Source organism: Crinia signifera, chromosome 11, assembly GCF_055691185.1.
Source record: "Crinia signifera chromosome 11, ASM5569118v1, whole genome shotgun sequence".
In the NCBI taxonomy this organism is placed as follows: Eukaryota; Metazoa; Chordata; class Amphibia; order Anura; family Myobatrachidae; genus Crinia; species Crinia signifera.
In genome coordinates, this window is record NC_139227.1 from 84,770,320 (window position 1) to 84,794,132 (window position 23,813).

The window sequence follows — 23,813 nt, forward strand, 5'->3', positions numbered from 1 at the left end:
CAAGAAAGCATTCATTTTATTATTTTTTTACAAACTATTTGATTAAATAAAAAAATCAGTATACAGTAGTGTGTAGATAGTCACCACTAAAGGTGCGATGATCACGTGCGATTTGACCTTTTTAGTTCAAAACTTATCGCGTCTACTTCAAATTGCACCATTTTTATTGTACCTTATTGTACCTTATTGTACCTTGCGCTCCTGCTTAGTCAATATTGCAAGGCATAATAGTATGTTCATGCAGGTATTTTTGTATTACAGTGCATGCTATTGTACTATATACTATTGTAGTGTAGTCAAAATCTGGTGTAGTTCAAATCGCACAGTGTGTACAGTCCAAATTCATAGCACACATTGTATAGGGTCAAATCGCACCTAGCATACATCTCACCATGGGCCTAATTCAATTGGGCACCGTTCTGATGTTTCGAGGTATGCGCATGCGCAAGCACGTATTTGCACATGTAGTGTTCATTCTAGCACCCGCTATATTTCAAAACCCATGCAGTTCCTCTTCCCTGCCTGTGGTGTCGCTGTCTGCTGTAGTGCTTCTAGCACAGGTCTTGTTTGCATATCAGTGCTGATATACAGACCACACTGTGCTAGAAGCACTACAGCAGACAGCAACACCCCAGGCAGGGAAGAGGAACTGCATGGGTTATCAAATATGGCGGGTGCTAGAATGAACACTACACATGTACAGACCCCGGCAACTTATGGCTTTGGCGAGATACACACTTGCCAGGCCATTCATTGCGTGGAGAGAGGGACGGGGGCGGACATGATAATATATTACAATAGTAAATCACTTACTTGGTAAGTAATACTGTCCATTCGCATAGCAACGACACAAAGTTGTTAATTGTGTACTCTTAGCAGTTGTAGACTGTACAGAAGTTGTAGATGGGCGTGTGGTGGTGCAGTAATTTACACAGCAGTAGAATCTGATTTCATAATCATAGCATCGTCCAGAATTGGTAATTTGATACTTATTGTAGCACATTAAACCTTTAAACACATTACAAATACCATTTTGTCCTAATTCACTGATTGTTTGATATGGGTATTGTTTTGATCTGCACTGAATGTCTGAGGGGTTCTCACAGATATTAAAACCAGCGTCTTTTATAGCTTTTAAGGTTTCAAAATCTCCTCCTTCAGGTCCAAAGGTAGGCTTGTGTTCATCAAACCACTCTGTCCATTTACAAACTGATTTACAGTTGGGAGTTGTTGAGGTTCTATGTGATGTAGTGATCGTTTTGGATGTAGCTGTAGGTGTACTTGTAAAAGTTGTTCCTGTTGAGCGATATGTAGTGTAGGTTGAAGTTGCGTTTTCAGTTACTGTGATACAAAAGGAAATGGATAATGTCAATGAAAGTACAACATGCATAAATAAACACTATGGGGATGATTAAGAGTAACACATTGCTTACACCACCATATAATCTATTGCCACAGTTGTGTCTTTATACCAATGCTGGTTTCAACCCATCCCCTGATAAACAAGTGTGTGTCTGAATGTGCGAGAGATGAAATGTTCATTCTCTGCATTTTTCTATGCAACAATACTCTTTAGCTAGTCTTTAGATGCTACAATTGGAAGCACTGTAAAAACTTTTACCTGCCCCATGCTACTGTATGTGAAGATTCTCCATTAGAATATGGCCACTGGGGTACTTGACACACAAAACACTCACATAACATACCCATAACATGGTGCATCTCTGTGCATCTATATAGCCACCTTCCAATCATCACCCAATATGTTCTGAGGCCATGTATCTCAAACACAACTACAACTCTGTGTTCAAACACCTTGGGGCAGTGGTGTAAGTTCATCCCAGTTGTCCTGAGGCAAGTGCCCCCCCCCAAATAGCTCAGTCATATAGGTACATCTGACTATGTATAAGGGAAACTCGCTGATCTGATCTGAATTCTATATAATCCGCAGAATCCACCGAATATGTTATCACATGTGGGCAGACAATTTTATATGGAGCTGCTGGAAAACATATTGGGTGGATGATTGGTAACTGTGTAGGCACAAGATCATTTGTCCATAAACCCTACTAAGCCTCTGACCTATTTACAGGTGGCAAAATTACAGGAAGTGCCGACACTAAGCCACCAACATCCCGTGAGCCCCTTTTTACATCTTTTTTTTAAACAATTTTTAACATGGTTTAATAAAATTTTTTCAAAAACTGGAACCAATTGTAAAATAAGCATGGCATACAGTAGTTATGATGAGGAGCACAACATTGATCTAAATCGACTTTTAAATCCATGGCAACAGATTGACTGTTCCCCAGTTTAATTAATGGACTTGCAAAGAGATGTGCCAATCGCACAGGACAAAAATTGAAAAGCAGGACCCTCTATTGGAATGAGACAAAAAATACACGTCTGTATTCCATGAGGGTGTGCGACCTTTGGACAAACATTTTATGTAGAAAAAGGGAGAGAACAGTATGTCCTTAATCTGGTGCACCTATGTCATTAAAATTTAACTTTTATTAAGTATTTATAAAAATGGCTGTGAAATATAAAAAACACACTTAACACAAAGTGATATAAAGACACAACAAGGACAATCAAGTGTTTTAAAAAAAAAAGGTGACGAGCAGGTGGCACATTTTAATAATCACTTGATGCATCATTGTATTAAGCTGTTCATTCATCACACTAGGACCCATTAACCATTTGGGTTACCAGTACCCTAGCTGGACTAATAATATCCAAAGTTACATGGGCAGCTTTGGATGCCTAATGCTGACAGACATATGATTGCTGACACACATTTATCTAGAACCATTCTTATAACTGTATCTTATACACTGTAATAGCAGTGGGTGATGTTGTACGCAGTGTGATCAAGGATTAAAATTAATAACAGCTTAAAATGGTTAACTCATACTATACCTATTGTGGTACATAGTATAACTTGTCAGCAACAGCATCAAACAGACAACATGGCATCCATCCTCCAGAGAGGACACACCTCAGGAGACTGAAATGTTATGTCGGAATGGATAATGCTGTTTATGCATTAAAGTTACAAAGTTGAAAACCTTGACCTTGGTGAGTGCCCATTTCTTCTACGATATATGCTGATGTTCATTCCATCTGGTGGAGCACCCCCTATCATTGTCCACAAGAGCAGAGTGCGGTCTCTTTGGAGATTTTTATTGTGGGACATACATATATTGATTAAAGAGAGTCCTGCAACTGAACTATAATATCAATCCATCACCTTATAAATCGACATGAGATTGTAGAGAATAAAATCTACAATACACCCATTTAAACTGTCACTCTCTAAACCCAGCACTTGCAATAGATTGCTACAAGTCCTTCTCTGCTATAAAACATGATATATAGGGGGAAATTTACCAAAATGGATTCGTAAAAAATAGGTGTATTCGTAGGCAGAAATACACCTATTTTTTACACATTTGTATTTTCGGGATTTACAATCCCGAAAATACAACAATTCGTATTCCTAATGATGGGACATTCGTATTTGTATTTACAAATACGAATGTCCACACCATCGATAGAATACGACAGAAATCACCATTCAAAAGAATGGTGGTTCCTGATGTACTAAGCAGCCGTATTGATAATACAGCTGCTACTTGGTGTAAAACAGGCACCAAAATACGACAGGAAAATACACCCTGATGTTCCTGTCGTATTTGGCTTTAGCCTACACAGATCCGTGCAGGCTGCAGTGTAAAAAAAATAGAAAAATTAAATAAATAAATAAAAAAAACAACGTGGGGTCCCCCCCACAGCTGTAACCAGCACCAGGCTGAAAGAGCCGGGGCCGGTAATTAAAAATCAGGGAACCCGACAAATAGGGGTTCCCCGATTTTTAACAACCAGCCCCAGGCTCCAGGTCTGGGGCTGGTTCCCAAATTACGGGGGACAAAATGAGTTATTTTAAGAACCAGCCCCAGGCCAAACCAGCCAGCAGGGTAATGTCACAGCCGGGGGACACTTATGATATAAGGTCCCACGGCCAAAACATTAACCCTACCGACCAGTCAGCCTGGCCAGGGGCCCTGGGGGAGTGGGGACCCCCCCAATGAAGGGGTCCCCCCCCTCCAGGACTTACCTGACCAGGCTGAAGCCTGGTGCTGTCCCCGGTGACCCTGGGCTGTGGTCACCGGGCTGATAGTGGTGTAAAAAAAAGAATAATCTATTGTCTGTAACTGGGGCACTATGAGTCCCAGCAAGCCTCCCCCGCAAGCTGGGACTTGGAGAACCACAAGTCCCAGCCTGCGGGGCATTAAAGGGCCCGCTGGGTCTTGTAGTTCCACAGTATTAAAAATAGTGAAATAAAACACACTGACACACACTTAAAATAAAACTTTAATACATCCAAAGCCCTTACATACTGATACTTACCTATCTTCATCCCGTAGGTAGCCCTGGTCCTGATGTCCTGGTCCTTTGTCGTCTTCTGGCTCAATGTCGACGTCGCTGTCCATGTCGTCGTCGCTGTCGGCGTCCGGAGTCCGACGAAATCCATGGAGGAAGCTGTGGAAGGAAACTATACTCACCTGTCCCAGGGCGACGTAGTCCAGGTAAGGGGTCTTTGCAAAAAAAAAAAACGAGAACGCGAAACCAGACGAACAGCTGAGCCGCACGGTGTTTGTGTACATCGTGCGGCGCCGCCTCCCGAATGCCGCTATTGGCCACCTTGCGGCCTAGCGGCCAATCAGGAGCCGCTAGGCCGCAAGGCGGCCAATAGCGGCATTCGGGAGGCGGAGCTGCACGATGTACACAAACACCGTGCGGCTCAGCTGTTCGTCTGGTTCGCGTTCTCGGTTTGTTTTTTTGCAAAGACCCCTTACCTGGACTACGTCGCCCTGGGACAGGTGAGTATAGTTTCCTTCCACAGCTTTCTCCGAGGATTTTGTCGGACTCCGGACGCCGACAGCGTCGAAGACATGGACAGCGACGTCAACATGGAGCCAGAAGACGACAAAGGACCAGGACATCAGGACCAGGGATACCTACGGGATGAAGATAGGTAAGTATCAATATGTAAGGGCTTTGGATGTATTAAAGTTTTATTTTAAGTGTGTGTCAGTGTGTTTTATTTTACTATTTTTAGTACTGTGGAACTACAAGACCCAGCGGGCCCTTTAATGCCCCGCATGCTGGGACTTGTGGTTCTCCAAGTCCCAGCTTGCGGGGAGGCTTGCTGGGACTCATAGTGCCCCAGTATTAGACAATAGATTATTCTTTTTTTTACACCAAGATCAGCCCGGTGACCACAGCCCAGGGTCACCGGGGACAGCACCAGGCTTCAGCCTGGTCAGGTAAGTCCTGGAGGGGGAGGACCCCTTCATTGGGGGGTCCCCACTCCCCCAGGGCCCCTGGCCAGGCTGACTGGTCGGTAGGGTTAATGTTTTGGCTGCGGGACCTTATATAATAAGTGTCCCTCGGCTGTGGCATTACCCTGCTGGCTGGTTTGGCCTGGGGCTGGTTCTTAAAATACGGGGGACCAATAGTCATTTTGTCCCCGTATTTTGGGAACCAGCCCCGGACCTGGAGCCTGGGGCTGGTTGTTAAAAATCGGGGAACCCCTATTTGTCGGGTTCCCTGATTTTTAATTACCGGCCCCGACTCTTTTTAGCCTGGTGCTGGTTACAGCTGTGGGGGGGACCCCACGCCGATTTTTTTTATTTATTTATTTAATTTTTCTATTTTTTTTTACACCTTGCAGCCTGCACCGATCTGACTGATCCGTGCAGACTGCCTGTACAAATTCGTATTAGCGGCCGTATATATGTGCCGCTAATACGAATCATTACACCATTGGAGGGTTAGAAAGCAGTCGTATATGACTGCTTTGTACATTCCCCTCCGGAACACGACTTTGCATACGACTGAAACAGTCGTATGCAGTCGTAGGGGAAATACCAATACGAAAAACTAGGTTTTTCATATTGGTAAATTTCCCCCATAATGTTTCGAATTGTTGCAACTGACTCCCAGGCTATTTAGCCACCAGTAAAGAAGTGAGAATAAATCATACACCACAGCAAAGAAAGTTCAAAACTAATAAAGAACTGTCATTGAGACTGTGTAAACCCCAAGTTATTATAAAAATGTGCCACCTGATCACCACCTTTTTTTAAAAAACACTTGATTGTCCTTGTTGTGTCTTTATATCACTTTGTGTTAAGTGTGTTTTTTATATTTCGCAGCCATTTTTATAAATACTTAACAAAAGTTAAATTTTAATGACATAGGTGCACCAGATTAAGGACCAGTGGCGTAACTAGCAAATTTGCTCCCCCCTGCCAAAATAAATGACACGGGTAACACATCCCCCGGCAGGGGATAATAGCCAGCGGAGGTGAGCGCTTCTCTGGCTGACGCTCTTTCTCTCTCCCCCTCCTGCTTACAACATCCAGCCAGGTCCTTACCCCGTTTGCCACGCTGTTCCTGGCCATAGTGATCAGGCAGGTGGAAAAACTGACAATTCTCAGCGCTGTCCCCGTCGGCCGACTGGCATACAGCATTGTACATTCACCGCCTGGGAGCCCGGCCGGAATACAAAGCAGCGCTGCATGCAAGCTGGAAGGGCAGCAGGCATTGTGGAAAGGGGAGCACTCTCTGGCTGTGTCTGTGTAAGGACGCTCACGGACCCCAAGTTACGCCACTGTTAAGTACATACTGTTCTCTCCCTTTTTCTAATTAATGGACTTATCTGACTATTTATATACTCACCATCAAAGGGAGTGGCCAATTATCTGAGAGTGTATGGCAAAGTCAGATAATTGGCCTGACAATGAGTTATATCTCTCAGTGTATGGCCAACATAAGTCTCACCTTTGGTAACTGTGGTTGCCGTAGTAGTGGGACAAGGGTAGTCAATTTCAGCAATGGTTCCATTTTCCTTGCATATAAAACTGGCACAGACTCCTCCGCCCTTTGTGGTATTGTAAATAGTTTCATTGTAGTGATATATCTGTCCTTCATACTCACATATGCAGTCTATAATAAAAGGAAAACTTTTTGTTACACCGCGAGCATTTATAAAGATCGGAAGTCTGAGAAATTTAAAGTAGCAATAGGTGTAAATAATAATATTCTGTATTGTTTCATTTATTATTTATGCTTAATAAAAAAATTCAGACAAGAAATTAAAAAAATAAACAATATTCATCTAGAACTCTTTGAGCGCCAACATCTCTATGGCCCTTATTCTGGTTGGTGCGGTTATGTCCGCGTGCGTTCGTTCCGCCGATGTTTTGTGTTTGCGCATGTGCAGAGGCATATCTGCGCATGTGCGAAAGGGACATACGTCCAAATTCCGCATGTATTGTTTACACTACGAACAGGGGGAGGAGAGGGGCGTGAAGGGCTGTTTGGCCTCATTAACATATGCATACGCCCCGCGTTTCATGGGCGTTCCCATGAAAATGCTGGGCAAACGTATGGTAATGCGGCCGTGACGCACATGTAGAGGGCGGACATATGACATTGCCGGATGTCAGCTGCCCGCCCAGATCCCTGCTTTTGCACGGAGAAATGCAAGAGTGGTCTGAGCTCGCGGGAGCTGCCTGACCGCTCGGTCCTGCATTCAATGGTATGCGACCATCGAATGATGAGGGAGGTTCCCAGAGATGGAGGAGGTGTATACATGAGAATAACACTCCATGCGGTCAGCGGCTTACCGCATTCGGACGGAGTTAGCGATCTGTGCGGAAGGCGGGGTTTAGGACGCACGGTCCTGGCCGCATATTCGGCTCCGGCCGCACAGACCAGAATAAGGCCCTATGAGAGATGTTCAAAATATCGGCTAAAAATGCCAGCGTTGCTCACATTTGTTATATGAAAGCAAATAAATAATGTTGGGTAAAAAAATTAGGTACTTGTGTAATATCTGGGCTCCCGGTTTTCTTATGAGACCGTGTCCGCTCACCACGCTTCGGGCACGGTGGCTCGCTGCGCTCGCCACACTATATAAAATCAACTCCATGCGTAGTTGGATAGTAGGGGTATGAAAAAATGGGGTGCATTTAACATGGGAGTCCAGATAATACATAAGTACCAAAAATTATTATATTTCCTACAGTATATATACAGTAAACATTACAGGTCATTATGATGAATAAAAATGTTTGCTTGCCAATTTTCACACCTATTTTAACAAATTTACTTGGCAGTCAGTGTTAAACAATAATTATTTTAACGATAATTATTTTTTTGTTTTATCACACACTGATTATTTATGTTTCCTTTATTCACTTTTCTTTTTACTCATATCTCCAGTAGGGTATTTTTTTTAGGAGACCAGCTACAGACTTGAAAAAAAAAAGCTCTCTCTACCAACTATCCTGATTTATTACAGTAGCAATTTAAGGGTCATGTTTCCTATCCCTCTCACAGGCATCCTTACTCTGCAGTATGAAAATTGGATCAGATACAGCAGTGGTTCTTAACCTTGGTCCTCAGGACTCCACATAGTACATGTTTTGCAGGTCTCCTCACAGAATCACAAGTGAAGTAATTAGCCCCACCTGGGGATCTTTTAAAATGTGTCAGTGAATAATGAGTGCACCTGTGTACCTGCAGGGTGACCTAGAAAATGTAAACTGTTGGGGGGCCCTGAGGACCAAGGTTGAGAACCACTGATATACAGTATTCTGTTCATGTATTCAGTTAAGGTGCCCATACACAGGTCCGATTCGACTTGTTTTCCAATTCTGACAGATCAGGCAGAAATATCAAATGAAAACTGGGCAAATCGGAGGCGATTGACATCTGATCAGATCCAATGCGTGTTCCCGTGTGCATCGGATTGGATCCTGGAGATCCTATGTGCAGTACATAGGATACATTGAACCATCAGGGGGACATAGCGGGCGTTTTTTTTAGCACCTGCAATGTATTGGACACAAAGGTTTCCAGAACTCCCCCAGCAGTTCCCTGGGAGTCCTTTTACATGTGAGAAGTCACATTTGATTTATTGCATGTAAAAATAATAGAACACCAAGTGCCAAGTCAAATGGAGTCCTACCAGGAAGCTGCAGGGGAAGTTCAAGGGAAACCTGAGGGAGAAACAAGTACATTTACAGAGGAGAAAGTCCTCACAGAACTCTCAAAACTGAAAGTGGATAAATCAATGGGGCCAGATGGGATACATCCAAGGATACAAAAAGAGCTCAAAGGGGAGCTGGTAAAACCAATAACAGAATTATTTAACCAGTCACTAGCTACTGGAGTAATCCCAGAGGACTGGAAAACAGCGAATGTAGTCCCACTGCACAAAAGTGGAAGCAAAGAAGAGGTAAGCAACTATCGACTAGTGAGCCTTACATCAGTAGTAGGGAAATTGATGGAAACACTCTTAAAAGTAAGAGTTGTAGAATATCTCAAAACCAGCAATTTACAGGATCCAAAACAGCATGGGTTTACTGGGGGAAGATCATGTCAAACAAATCTTATTGACTTTTTTGACTGGGTGACTAAAGTAATAGATCAAGGTGGGGCTGTAGATGTAGCTTATCTAGACTTTAGTAAGGCTTTTGACACTGTCCCACATCGCAGACTGTTAAATAAACTTGAAAGCTTGGGATTGGATTCTAAGATAGTTGAATGGATAAGAGCATGGTTGCAGGACAGAAAACAGAGAGTTGTAGTAAACGGAGTACAGTCAAAGGAGTGAAAGGTTACAAGTGGAGTACCCCAGGGATCTGTATTTGGACCAGTGCTTTTTAATATCTTTATTGGTGATATTGCAAATGGAATTGAGGGTAAAATGTGCCTTTTTGCAGATGACACAAAGGTATGCAACAGGGTAGACAAACCAGGAGGGGTAAAACAAATGATTGATGATCTAGGTAGATTAGAGGAATGGTCAAGAGCATGGCAACTACAGTTTAATGCCAAAAAATGCAAAATCATGCACTTGGGTTGCAAAAATCCAAAGACTAAATATAGTATAAATGGCACTATAATGGAAACTACTGAGGAAGAGAGGGATCTAGGTGTCACTATTTCAGGGGACTTAAAGGCAGGTAGGCAATGTAACAAAGCAATAAAGAAGGCAAGTCAGATGCTTGGTTGCATAGGGAGAGGTATCAGCAGTAGAAAGAAAGAAGTAATAATGCCACTGTATAGGTCATTGGTACGACCTCATCTAGAGTATTGTGTTCAGTTCTGGAGGCCATATCACCAGAAGGATATAAATACATTAGAGACTGTACAAAGAAGGGCAACTAAAATGGTGCATGGCCTACATCACAAAACGTACCAGGAAAGACTAAAAGATCTTAATATGTATACTTTAGAGCAGAGAAGGGAAAGGGGGGACATGATAGAAACTTTCAAATATATCAAGGGTTTTAACAAGGTACAGGTGGGAGACATTCTTCACAGGAAGAGGAGCAGCAGAACACGAGGACATGCACTGAAACTAGAGGGAGGAAGATTCAGGGGAAATTTGAGGAAGAATTACTTCACAGAAAGAGTAGTAGATAAGTGGAATAGCCTCCCATCAGAGGTGGTAGAGGCAAATACAGTAGTACAATTTAAACATGCTTGGGATAGGCATATTGATATCCTTACAAAAAAATAAGGATCAAATATGGTTTGAGGTAACATGTTTAAAAAAGGGGCAGACTAGATGGGCCAAGTGGTTCTTATCTGCCGTCAAATTCTATGTTTCTATGTTTCTATGTTAAACCTGTTCCGACTTGTGCCTCAGACAAGTTGGACCAGTGTATGGCCACCTTTTCTGTTATGTGTGGCAATTAATGCATGTTTGAATTAGAGATGTACAGGTTCTGATTTACTCTGATTTACTCTGATTTCAAAGCAGGATCTTATTGGCTATCCCAAATCACATGACAGTTGTTATCAGTTGATGGCCAATAAGATCCTGCTTTGAAATCAGAGTAAATCAGAGCAAATCAGAGCCTGCACATCTCTAGTTTGAATGGGAAAAGGTGTGGGTGAGGGGCAGCCTCCCATTGGTAGATGGCTGATCCCTATAATTACATCATAGGTATATGCAGGGGGGGGGGGTGTCCAGTTGCCTGGAAACCTGCCTTTCCGCAACCTTGCCTGCAGTACAAGGAGTGAAATAAACTGCTGCACATACCCAGTGGCAAAAGATCAAATAAACAGATCAAATCTGCTCCGTGTCTGTGGATCTGAGTGCCCATTTATCCCACCAGAGAAAGAACCTGGTAAGTGATTTACAGTACTGTAATCATTGGGCCTGTATTACATAACCTGCACTTTGCTTGTGTCCTGTTATAGCTTGTGATATTTGGAAACCCCCCTCCAGAATGCTCCTGCACTTGACCATGCTCCTGTCTAGATTCGGGAGTCTTAAATTTTGATAGGAATGGTCAATATGTGCTGTATGCTGCTATTTCTTTTCATTAAAACTGAAGAGAGTTGGATTTTAGGGCCCTTTATCAGAACGTTGTATTGCTCTAGTGCAGGGATAATCAAATTCAGTCCTCAGGACCCCACACAGTTCATATTTTCCAGGACATCCGGCAGATACACTCATTACTCAATGGCACATTTTAACAGGTGGAGCTAATTATTTCACTTGTGATTCTGTGATGAGACCTGGAAAACATGAACTGTGTGGGGTCCTGAGGACCGAGTTTGAGAACCTGTGCTCTAGTGGCAAGTGTTCCCTCTACCTCTGAGACTAAACCAAAAATCATATATTAACTATCAATTATATTTCACATTTGACAAAAAAAAAATCTACAAACTTACCTTCAACATGGTAAGTGCATACTATTCCATTCATGGTACAATTACTGTGAGGAGAAATACAAACAAGTTCTCACCATAGATATATAATAAACATCTGTCAACGGAACACTTTACAGAATATTTGAATGTGCATTGTATGCAGATTTTAACAGCAGTGGCATATCTATAATTGGCAATGAGTGTAGGAGAGGTAATGCGCTCCCTTGACTGCTGCCTGCCGAGGTTATCCCGGGTTTACCAAACCCCACACAAATTACTTCCAAGAAATGGAGAGTCTTATCCGGCGCTGTCTCTAAACTATCACAGTAACCTTTTTTCAAAAGGGTTTTTAATTATTGGAGGGAGGTGAAGAACGATCCATCGATGTTTGCTCATGTCTCTCCAAAAAAGTAATCACACTTACCTTATAGCAAGGCCCTATGTTCATATAAAGGTTTCTTTGGTGGGAAAACAATCTCCTGACTTCTCCAACTCCAAGATACAACGTGATCTTTAGGATACTGACCTTATTGCTAGGCCCTATATTAATAAAAAGGTTTATTTTCCTCTCAGGACATATATGTAAATTTCCAAACTGACTCCATGTATAACCTCAAAACAACGTGGCTCCTTGGGGCACCAGCTCACCTCAATAGGAGGCCCTATATTCCCAAAAAGATTTATTTGAACTTCCTCTCTGGTCAGGATTACAAATTTATCGGAGGCATCCGCCCATATAATAGCAGGTTTTTAATCCAAAAAAGATACACTGTATCAGGTAAAAATAGAAAAATAAAAAAACTAAAATAGAACCATAACAGTCAGGTTCTGCTACCTCCACTCCGAATCTGGATAGGAATGGGAATGGTACCAGTTGGAAAAAAAGGTAAGACTCCCAGCAGGTTATAGCTTCTCTCCACTGACCTCTGTCCACCATGCCGGTTTTCAATATAGCGACGCTGGCATTCTGAATACCATCAGAAGACTGGCATTTCGGAAAGGATCAGGAATCAGTAGCTAACATCCTGATTGGTCAGCATGTTTTGGGGGTGTTAAGGTTAGGCTGTACAGGAAGTATAAGGGTCAGGCTATGTGTGTGTGTGTGTGTGTGTGTGTGTATGTGTGTGAGTGCTCTACTTCAAGCAAATCACTTTTCTACTTACTGACTCTATGATAGTTACCTCGTCTTGGCTCTCACATCATATTCCTATCATTATTTGAATGTGGGGATGTAAGATCATTTGGGGCTGATTCTAGGTCAAGTTTTCTGCCAAACATTACGTGCAGTGGCAAGGAAAAGCTCAGGCATGGCCATTTTCTGTGATTGGTGGTTCTACAACTTCTGAGTAACCTCACATGATGCAATACACTCAGTCTATTCTAGACTCAGAGTCTAGAATAATAGTCAAATATAAATCAGGGAAATAAGTGCAGAAACCCCCCACTAAAGCTGGATATCAAACTATTTGTTCAAAAAGTCACAAATTCCTAAGGAGTCTAAGGGCATCCACAATGGCTAGGTGTAAATCTGAAAAATGTTACCCTGTACTCATAAAGGATCCTCCTTACATCATTTCTGTGTACCCTGCAAATGTAGGGATTAGCAGCACAAGTAAAGATGGCGGCACAGAAATTGAGGATGCTATTGTAGAAGTGAAACATTATAAATGGGATATATGTGTAGCTGATGCTGCTAATAAGGATGTAGACAATGAGAATGCTGTTTCTTTAAGTCAGGCACCATATGTTTGAGCATGCATGCTTTAGGTAAATGTACTGTAAATAAGTTATTTTACCAAATAAAGCAATTCTCTTTACTGGGAAAAATTGTCCCCAACTTGTAGTGCTTCCTTTCTTCGTCATAGCAGCCACATATTGCAACACACTTCATTTCATCCTCATCAAAATAAGGTTTCTCAGGTGGACACTTGGGGTAACAGCCTGATTAAAGGACAATAATAGATTGATTTAGCTTTAGGTACAAACAAAGCAGCGTATAGCAACAGACAAGGGAAATTGAATTATAGTAAATATTTTCAGTAATATCCTGTATACCTTCCAAGCCTCTTATCTCGTAACTGCAGTTCCCAGCTGGGTTTCTGCAGGTCTTCATGCACGGAGCGCCACAAGCTCTGTAGGACCATTCACATTGTTCTCCGTCATTGTAGTAGTCACAGAAGAGAGCTGGTGGCACACAATAAACATCACTAATTCACCAAAAATAGGTGCAATATAATTAGAGTATCCTTGAAAAAAGGATTTTGTGTGAAATAATACAAAGCAATTACTTTTTAAATGTAACAAACTTCAATATTTTTTTTTTGGGGGGGGGGGGGGGGGGCTGATTCAGAATTATACATGGTGTTTATCATACGTAATGATTTCCATAAAATAAAAAAATCTAAGAGCAAAATTAATGTGATAAAAAAGTAGGTTTTTTATCAGTGCAACATAGATTAAAAATCCAATTTCTGGATAGATCTTTCAAATATTAGCAACGGCTTATACATAGAAGCCTGGCACAGTAATCAGCGAGTGTTTTAGAATGTAAAAATCTCAGCCATACCACACTTACAGCTAAATGGATGTAAGGCTAATCTTAATGATATGTGGCATCATAAGTGACTGACTTACACATTATGAAGCCAGGGCTAGTGCTATCATTAAAAGGTGTTAGGCAGTTGCCTAGGGAACCAACTTTTGGATGCAGGGCCTGCACTACCTCCCTCTTTCTCCCCATAATCTGTCTCCCTCCTCTCTCCACTCAGCATCTGTCCCTTCTTCTCTCTACCCAGCATCTTTCACCCCTTTCTCTACCCGGCATCCCCCTTCTCTGCCCAACATCCCCCCCACACACACACTCTCTGGCCAGCATCTGTCTACCCTCTGCCCAAAATCTGCTCTCCCACTCTGCCCAGTATCGGTCATCTCGTCTGCCTAGCATCTGCCTCCCCAGTGTCTGTCTCCCCTCTCTCCCCCAAAAACCTTTCCCTCCCTCTTTACCAGCATCTGTCTCCCTCCCCTCTCTAGGTATTTGATAAGGGAGAAGGGGATGGGAGGGGGTTCTGGAGAGGGATGACCTGAGCACAAGTGACACTAGAGATTTCTGTTTGTAGTGTAATTGCAATTATTACAAAAGTAAGATATAACAGATGTAATTACATAGCAGTATATCCTACCCATAATACTGCTCCTCCCACTTGACAAATCTCAGGAGTCTATTACACTCATAGGATTGTATCAAATTATTCCATAAAGTTACTTTTACTTTACCTATGACATATATGTTTGATGTTGTGTGTCTGTCTGTCAAAAAATCCCTATTTTAAATGATCATTAAAAGTTACATTTTATAATTATTCTTTGAAACACTATCTTTTTGACAATTTAAAGAGTGCCCCCAAACAAAAGAGAGTACTTTTTCTTATTTTACTTTGGTCCCTCCCCTCTCTACCTAGCATCTGCCCCCCTTGTCTATCCAGCATCTTACCCCTACTCTGTGCCCAGAATATGCTCTCCCACTTTCTGCCCAGCATCTGACATCCCCTCTGCCTAGCATCTGTATCCCCCAATCTGTCCCCCCAGCATCTGTCTCCCTATCTCTATCCAGCATATTTCCCCCCTCTCTCTACTCAGCATCTGCCCCCCTCCTTTCTCTGCCCAGCATCTGTCCCCCCATATCTCTGCCCAGCATCTGCCCATCACTCTCTCTGCCCAGCATCTGTCTCTATGGAATATTTATAGAGCACTATATGGTGCTTAGTTCAATAATTCAGAAAATCTTTGTATATATAGACCTCCTTAAACACACTAGTGCTATGGCCTTTTCATTGTTATGTACAGTATTCAGTTTTGTATCAGTAATGGGTGCCGTATACTCAGTGCACACAGCCCGAGACCCACAGCAGGTGCGCTGCACAATCTGCTGAAAAACCTTTTTTTCTGGGATCTGCACATACACCATTTAATCTGAGCGCTCTAGTGATCAGTGCAGTGCAGCAAAGGTTACCGCTAATGCGCTCAGACCCTACTTCTCCAGGTGCCGCTCCCAGCAATGAGATGGGGGCCCGGCCGAGGAGGCTGCACACGGTCCTCCTCCTTTTGCACATATATTGGGCTTCATCCATATTTATTATTCTTTTCTCTGCAGTTCCTGCATAATGTTAAACCTACATAAAAAAGTCTCATTATCACCTCTATGTAATTGTTTTCAAATTAATCCATACGTCATTCATACTTCCTTTTTAATAAATGCATTCATTTTCAGCCGTCATAACTATCAATGACAATTAAACCGACAGTACTCTATACTAGGTGCAGAATGTGCAAAGACATCGGTGTACTGTACATACTCAGAAAAGGAAAAAAAACAGAAGACCACTGCAGTTCAACCATTCAAATATTAAAATAATGCTGCAATGTCTGTTTGATATTTACAAAGATTTCCATTGCTGGCTGAGAGGCGTTCCATCTGTAACGGTTTTCTTTAAAAGCTGTTTAACCTTTCCATTTCTCTATGTATTTTAATTATAGTTAATTACTTACGACAAATATTTGGAGTTCTCCAGGAGATGCATATTCTCAGGTCTCCACAAGCCTGGGCATAGGCAGCAACAGCTGTACAGAAACATTCACAGTCTCCTCCGGTGTTACAAGCACATGCATCAGAAACACAAGCATCATAGTACAAGCATGGATCGATCTGCAAGGGAAATGTACCTCCATCACCTCTGTACAATGTATTGATTGACATTTCTTTTTTCTTTTTGTATGTGCTATAATTAGGGTTGCCACCTCTCCCAGATTTCCGTGATTCTCACGTATTTGGTGGCATCCCTCCAGGAGTCTTTTCCAGTCTCCCGGATTGCGGGATTCTCCCAGAATCTGGGTGTCTAGAAAAGTCTCCTGCGCCTCTCCCCAGTGGCCAGTGGCCAGTACCGGCCCGCCAGCTGCCCGCCGCTGCGCTTGCCTGACGCTTGCGAGATGATGTCATCATGTTCCCTCGTTCCAGTAGCAGAAGATGGAGCAGAAGATGTTAGAGGACAGAAATTCTAATTTCCAGTTGAGCAACTGTCTCAAGAGCAGCATACTGATCAACTATAAATTACCCATTTATGGACCTATTTATAAATCTGTAATGATAACTTATCAAGGATATTAAAAAATATATGTTATCCGTGCAACCTTTTCATATCTCCAAGCCAGCCGGATAGATTAATTTCTAAACCATCATAACTATCAATGACACTCTATACTAGACTCAGAAGATGTTATTGACATTGGTGTACTGTAAATACTCAGAATAGGAACTACAGTATTGAAACTACAGCTGAAAGACATGACATGACCCACAGGGCATTTCTCTTATGTACAAAGATCCATTGCCGCCCAGTTCTCACCCATTAATGCCTATTCAGTCATTACAAAAGAAAAGACTAGGGGCAAAATGTACTACGTGGTGGCATAGTTTAGAAGTGGTTTGGCTGTCTGACAATTTACTAAGGCCAAAACCGCTTTATGGGCCTAATCCAGGGGGTTACTCAGACCTGATCGCTGGGCTGATAATTACCCTGCGATCAGATAATTGCCGCCCAGCCGCAATGAAATCCCGTCCTGTGCAATCCTGCAAACTGCTGTGCAAGGCTTGTAAAAAATTACACTGATTGGCAATTAGCTGAAAAAACATTGAGGTCTGACTGACATCACAGGACTTCCCTTCAAAAGCCTGGGCATGCCTTCATTTTTCGTGATACTTTCCATGATTTAGTTTTCCATGATATTATCCTTCAATGGTTTTTTATTTAGGAGTGGACATGATGTACGACTAACCACTAGGCAACGTGGCTCCATAGACTATATCAATAACTCCATTGTAAGGCCAATGAAGTGGCGAGAAATCTGCTGCATTTTTACAGGAGACATCTAATGCATCCATGTCTTTGAAAATACTCAAATTGCTTAAGACTTATTATGTAAAGGCATTCCCGGGCTGACAGGACTAGGCCAATAAAGAATCCAGGGTCAGTACAAGTTGAATGAAGAAACAGGCCAAGATTAAAGTTGTTATTGCCATTATTTATCCAAAGTGACCAGGTGGGCTTTAAGTCATGCAGAAAGGACCATTGTGATACCATCAAAGTCCTACTGTATTACTCATACGTATTTAAAATTTTATTCTCTAGCAAATCTATTCTTAATAGAAAGTCTTCCACCAAGTGGATTGGGATTTTATCAAACTTTTTCCACTACATCTTCTTGCTTTATAGATCTCCCTCTGCAAAAAGCTTTTTAGTGAACCCTCATTTTTTTCAGGTTCTGTGTTACCCTTACACAACTCTAGCTGCAGAAGATCTTACAAAGCTTCCCCTTTCATGTGGTTCTACACCCATTTGAAGGTTTCTCTAATACAGGATTTGATTTCTTTCAGGTTAATTTTGACCCCCTCTTGTTTAAATTGTGATCAGGGTTACATACTGTTTGTAGCAATGAACAGTAAGGGTCTGATTTATGGGTGGATACAGTGTTGAGGACACATGCAAAAAGGCCAATGTTTTTAAGCATATTCATCTGAGTCGCATAGTGCATGATGCCAGTTGTTTGATAACCGAACACAGTAATCAAAGTTTCAGACGTTCACTGCTAGAGTTCGGCGGCAGTGCGGGATGCCAGACGAATTCTGACTTTTTAAAGGGGCAATCCCTTACAAGGCAAAACCATGCCTTGTAAGTCATTGCCCCGTTAAGAAAAAAAATCAGAATTCAGCCGCCGAACTCTGGCAGCATTACATTGCACTGGAGATATAATGTTTATAATTATTATATATTATATAATAATTAGTGTATTTTTTGGATAGCCGAAAAACAGAATTAATTTGAATCCCAACTTTGAAATAGTGGCCATTTTGGCTGCTATTGTAGTCATTTTTCCTGATGGGATGGGTGAAAAATGCCTCAAAAAGAGGCAAAAATAGTGGCATTTTCACCTGGAAAGTGTCGAAAAAAATGTAGATTTGCGGCACTGATGAATTTTTCTCCTAGGTGAAAAACCTGTACTTTAATTGAATAGGGTGAATCCCTGTCCCAAGTTCTAAGAGCACTGTAGGAAAGCACACATAAAAAGCAGAACTCCAAACAAATTGATGGCCACAGAGAAGGTTTGAGGAAGTCTTAGCCAGGAGAGTAATATTATAAAGGTCAATGGGCATCTACGAAAACTTAGTTTTTTTTCTGATTTAGGGGTCCATGTACTATGGGGTCATAAGGGGCCCCCCCAAAAAAAGACATATAAAATTGCAGAACATATTTTTCAATATGTACTAAAGGGGGTTGTCTGTTTTCTGCCTGCTAGAAATGAAATCATGCTAGAATATTGCACTACTATAGACAGTCGGACACCTATAGCAGCACTAAGTAACCCAGCTATTACTAAGAATATACGGTACTTGTTTCCAAGCATGACGCTCAGATTTCCTACGTGCGGCACCATAGGGAAATTGCATTGCATCGCATGGTCCATTATAACAGCATGCGATGCGATTTTTTTTATGTAAATTTTTCCATGCTCATTGTACCCCACTATATCGCATTGCATGTCCCGCAAAATCGTATGCAATCACATGCGATGTTATAGGGTGTGCGATGCATGACATTAGGTATACAATAATGATTGTACTGTATGTCCCAAAAATATATCTCTGGTTCTGGGCATGATAGAGACAAGCCGCTAGTGTTGACAGAAAGCAAAGAGTCTCAGTTTTTGGATTAAAATCTCAGAAAAACTCTAAGTCAGAGAGAACCTGAGAAATCTGACTGGGAATTGCAATTAATAGATCGGATGTGGACTGCTGCTTTGAAGTTGGATATCTCCAGTTCTCCAGGGCCGATTTTCAAAATTCTGGTATCGCTGGTATCGCTGGAAAAAGGGGATCCTCAGCTATCAGAATAGGGTCCTTATACACCTGGGGCCCCTGGGCAAGTGCCCATTAAGCCCATATGAAAAGACGGCCCTGGGTTACGGTTAGCTGTCTTCTCCAGTGTGGGCTTAGTGCCCTCTAGCTGCCGTTATCTTCCCATCCTTGTGTGCAGAATCAGGAAATGAGCTTTCTGTGTCTTTTATTGTCGCTAATAAAGTTTTTTTATTTCAATCAAAAATTCTCAGTGCTGAAGTTGTCCAGGACTTGGGAGGCCAGAAGTGACAGATGAGAATTCACATTTTGGTCTATATACAAGTTGGAAAGGACTTCTGATGTCCCACGGGGAGCAGCAAGGCCTGAATATGGGAGCCCATGGACCCTCACTGGACTTTCTCCAAAGGGATCTTGCAACTACTGACAGACCACAGTGTCAAGAAGCACAATGCATCTCTAAATGAATGTATACTCTCCCTGAGATAATGTGTTTTGAGGTTATTCTCTCTAGGTTTGCTGCAATGAATCATTACAAAAATCATACTTTAAACACTTGATATAAAAACCAACGGGTAACTGTTCTAGAATCATTAGGGAGAATATTGTTCTTCTTTTAATGCATTACACCAGGGCTGGGCAATTGCGGCCCTCCAGATGTTGATGAACTACACATCCCAGCATGCCTTGCATCAGTTTCAGCATGGCCACATAGCAAAACTAATGCAAAGCATCCTGGGATTTGTAGTTTATCAACATCTGGAGGGCCGCAATTGCCCAGCCCTGCATTACACTATACCGAATATACTTACATGGGAATGGCATTCAGAGAAGACATTACTGTTTATGATACTGCACTGCTTTTGTGCCCAGGATAATCTGTATGGATTTAAAGAACATGGGTTTCTATTAGTTGTGGCATCTGGACAACTGGTTGATAATTTCCAGCTGTTTCCAAACTCTTCAGTGTTTCCAACAATTGCATTGCTTCGTGTAGTGAAATCATTCATCCGGTTTCCATCGTAATTTCCGCACAATCCGCAAAGCTTCCCCTGTGACAAAATGAAAATAATGAAGAATATTGACCATTAATGAGCATGTAACACATTGTAATATTCATATCCATGTCTAGTGCAAAGAAAATATTTAATGTTCAGATATTCCATTGGGATAGCAGCTTGGCCAATGATTAAAGAGTGCTCAAGGATACAACCTCACCAAGATTATGGAGGTGATTCAACACCATTGGGAACGGGGTAAATTCGGCCAGGTTCTGATGGTGGGGGGTCTGCACATACACAAGCATGTATTTGTCCATGTGCCGACCCAAAAACAAATGGCTTTGGCCAGGTGCACACTTGCGCCCATTCGTTGCGGGGAGGGAGGGATGAGGGTGGACAGCGGCGGGAATGGGGCTTGCCAATGGGAAAGCCCAGCGTTTTATGGGCCCCAATGAAAACGCTGGGCTTTCCCATGGGAATGCAGGCATCGGCCCACCCTCTTCAGCCTAGCGCTCGTAAATAAAAGTCAGTTCAGACTTTTATTTGCAAAGGTAAGAGAAATAATTTGATTGTCGAAGACCATCAAAGGATTTCTCCCGGTAGCAGATGCATGTGAGGGGATCTGTTAGTGAACACATCCCCTCGCATTGTACCGAGGGGATTCTTTGGCGGGGCGGGGGGGGGGGGTGGCAGTGCGGCATTATGCCACTCTATTAGCAGCAAATAACTGCTGTGTACCGGGTGATTTAAAAGTTGCGGTACACCCTTTTGTTTCCAAAACTGAATACTCCAATAAGGTATGGGTGAGGTGGGCTTTTTTTTAGGGTATGTACCGAATAAAACTTACTGAAGTATTCAGTTTTCCAATTTCCTCTACAGTTGGTGTACTGAAACTTTTGAACTTACATAACAGAAACGTAAAAAAAAATAGAGATGAGCGTGTCCAGATTTCTTCAATCTGGATGCTATCGAACAGTCTGGATCGGAGCTGCAATCTAAACGCTGTTGAGGGTTTTCCACCAGGTTGGGATCTCAGAATGAGGCAAATTGTTATCCCACCGTCGGATTCTTGTGAGATCTGAACTCCTATTATTCCCCGCAACGCATCGCCATCTTCACTCTGGTTTTGGAGAGGGTTGAGGGAGGTTGTTTTTCTGTGTATCCCAGGGAAGCTGGCATGGGTTGGTGACCTGGTCGCAGTGGTGGTGTCCTGTGCAGTCCATTCCTGTGATACTGTACTGTCTGCTGCCGATGCTGGTGTCCAGACCCGAATCGCAATGAAGGTCGGGACACAAAACCCCAAAAATGGCAGTGCACATCCTTTAAAAAAAATACTACAACATACAGTAATTTGTTTTCACCTTATACGCATCAGTAACTTTGATGAAGATGCTGGTCTTCTTATCCCACAGAAGTATCAAGCCAATTTTAGTCTCAATGACCAAGTAGATGCCCATCAATCGCACTCTGTAAGGAACTTCTGTGCTAAAACCTGTTTGTACTACATTAAGGTGATTATCAACAAGGATCATTTCATAGCCCTGCAAACAGAATGTAACAACTGTCAAAATACGATAGAAATGTAAATATCCGTTTAGCAGCACAATGCTGTTTTTCTTTCTGGTAAAGATGTTATGTTTATTTGTATCTTTTAAGCTTTGCTTACCGCCACAAAAAGTTTGATAGATTTTGAGCAGGTTGTTCCTGTGGTACCACAAAGAATATTTTCTGTAACAACTCTGAAGGTGCTGCTATTATCATTCAGATAGCAGTGATCCTTGATAAGGGAAATAAACCAAACATGGTATAAGTTACATACAGTAGATGACTATTGTTTCATTCTATTCATGAGGCCTTCAGCAGAAATATAGAAAACTCTAAAGGGTTCACAACTTTCAAGCACCACTGTATGTATGTACAGTACAGTATGAATAATGATAACTGTGTAGGATATGGGTCATTAGGACAACAGTTAAAGAAAAAGGGAATGATGTAGCTGCTCTGCACACACCTGGATCTGCCTTTCTTCACAGTGTATAACATGTCACCTAACACGTCAAATAAATCATACAGTAGAGCCACAAAAAAAAGATATAACAAAGTAAAAAAAGCGCTCATAACAAAGTCCTCATTGATTATCTACTGTGTTCAAATCAACGGATGCTTTTAAAGAGGCCGGTATAGTTCTTCCCCATCGTATATATGAAATAGATAAACGTAAATATATGGTGAAGATCGTCTTAAAACAAAGTCTTTTTCATATACGTTTCTTTCTACTTGATTCTCGTACCGTACTCACACCAAGAAAAGTGTTGACAATAAATACAGTATTGACAATAAATAAAACAAAATTACTTTGTTCAATGAAAATAATGACATTAAATTCATAATACTCGGGGGCGTGGCTTGGTCTATACGGTGAGCGGATGTGGGTGTCATGGGCTCCGTTACTATCCTGCCTGCCTATCCTGCTTTAGAGACCACGGACCTTGTACCTCCTTCTGCCTGGACTCCGGAGCCTCTCCGGAGCCTCTTGTGCTGTCTGCGGTTCTCCTGTGTGCCCTGCATGGGCTGATGCGGCTGGCTGGGCCTCCCGTGTTCCGTGCTGCCGGGCGCCATCTTGGGTTCTCCCTTCCTCCTGAGGCTCTGGCTCTGTCCGGCGGCTGCGGCAGAGGGTGCTGGGTGCACTGCTGGGAGTCGCCTGACCCATCCGGTGCAGGGGTTGAGGACCTGAGTGGAGGGATCCAGCCCTACATTTTAAATACACTGGCTACACACCCGGAGACAGCGCAACCCGGCCCCCCATAGCTGAGACAGGGTAAAGGCTGTGGCCATCTTGGATCTGAGTGGTGCTGTGGAATCGGGTGCCATTATTCTTCCTCTGCCTGTACAAGCCTGGATCTGCTTACCCTTTCATTAAAATACAGGATTATTGCATTAACAGTCCTTTAAGCGTGGTCCCTGCTGACCTGATATACTATTGCTTATTTACAGTTGAATCTTGGAGGTGTGCTAGCCATCACCAAGCAAATTTTGCACTTCTCTGGAGTACTGTAGTGTTGATACCATTGATATGGCTGACCCTATACAAGTGCTCATTATGGCTATTGAGGAGTCCACCCAGAGGATTATTACTAAAATTGATAATGTGATCTCTGTGG

At 42.3% G+C, this 23,813-nt stretch overlaps 2 protein-coding genes across 2 annotated transcripts in view; both read right to left on the reverse strand.

Annotated features, from left to right (window-relative positions):
- LOC146045086 (uncharacterized) overlaps positions 1-16,744 on the reverse strand; it is a 62,951-nt gene extending 46,207 nt beyond the window's left edge. The window contains exons 1-7 of the mRNA XM_083163770.1: positions 16,718-16,744; positions 16,294-16,450; positions 13,804-13,932; positions 13,545-13,689; positions 11,770-11,813; positions 6,853-7,017; positions 814-1,341 (exon numbers count right to left, since the gene is read on the reverse strand). Of these exons, the coding sequence (XP_083019896.1) occupies positions 814-1,341; positions 6,853-7,017; positions 11,770-11,813; positions 13,545-13,689; positions 13,804-13,932; positions 16,294-16,450; positions 16,718-16,744 (1,195 nt within the window). The remainder of the gene's footprint in view (positions 1-813; positions 1,342-6,852; positions 7,018-11,769; positions 11,814-13,544; positions 13,690-13,803; positions 13,933-16,293; positions 16,451-16,717) is intronic.
- Positions 16,741-23,362, reverse strand: LOC146045088 (mucin-2-like). The gene is made up of 5 exons (XM_083163771.1): positions 23,141-23,362; positions 22,319-22,429; positions 22,014-22,193; positions 20,464-20,703; positions 16,741-16,845 (listed from the first exon to the last, which is right to left on the reverse strand). The coding sequence occupies exons 1-5, from the start codon at positions 23,360-23,362 to the stop codon at positions 16,741-16,743; spliced, it is 858 nt and encodes a 285-aa protein (XP_083019897.1).
- Between the last annotated feature and the right edge of the window lie 451 nt (positions 23,363-23,813).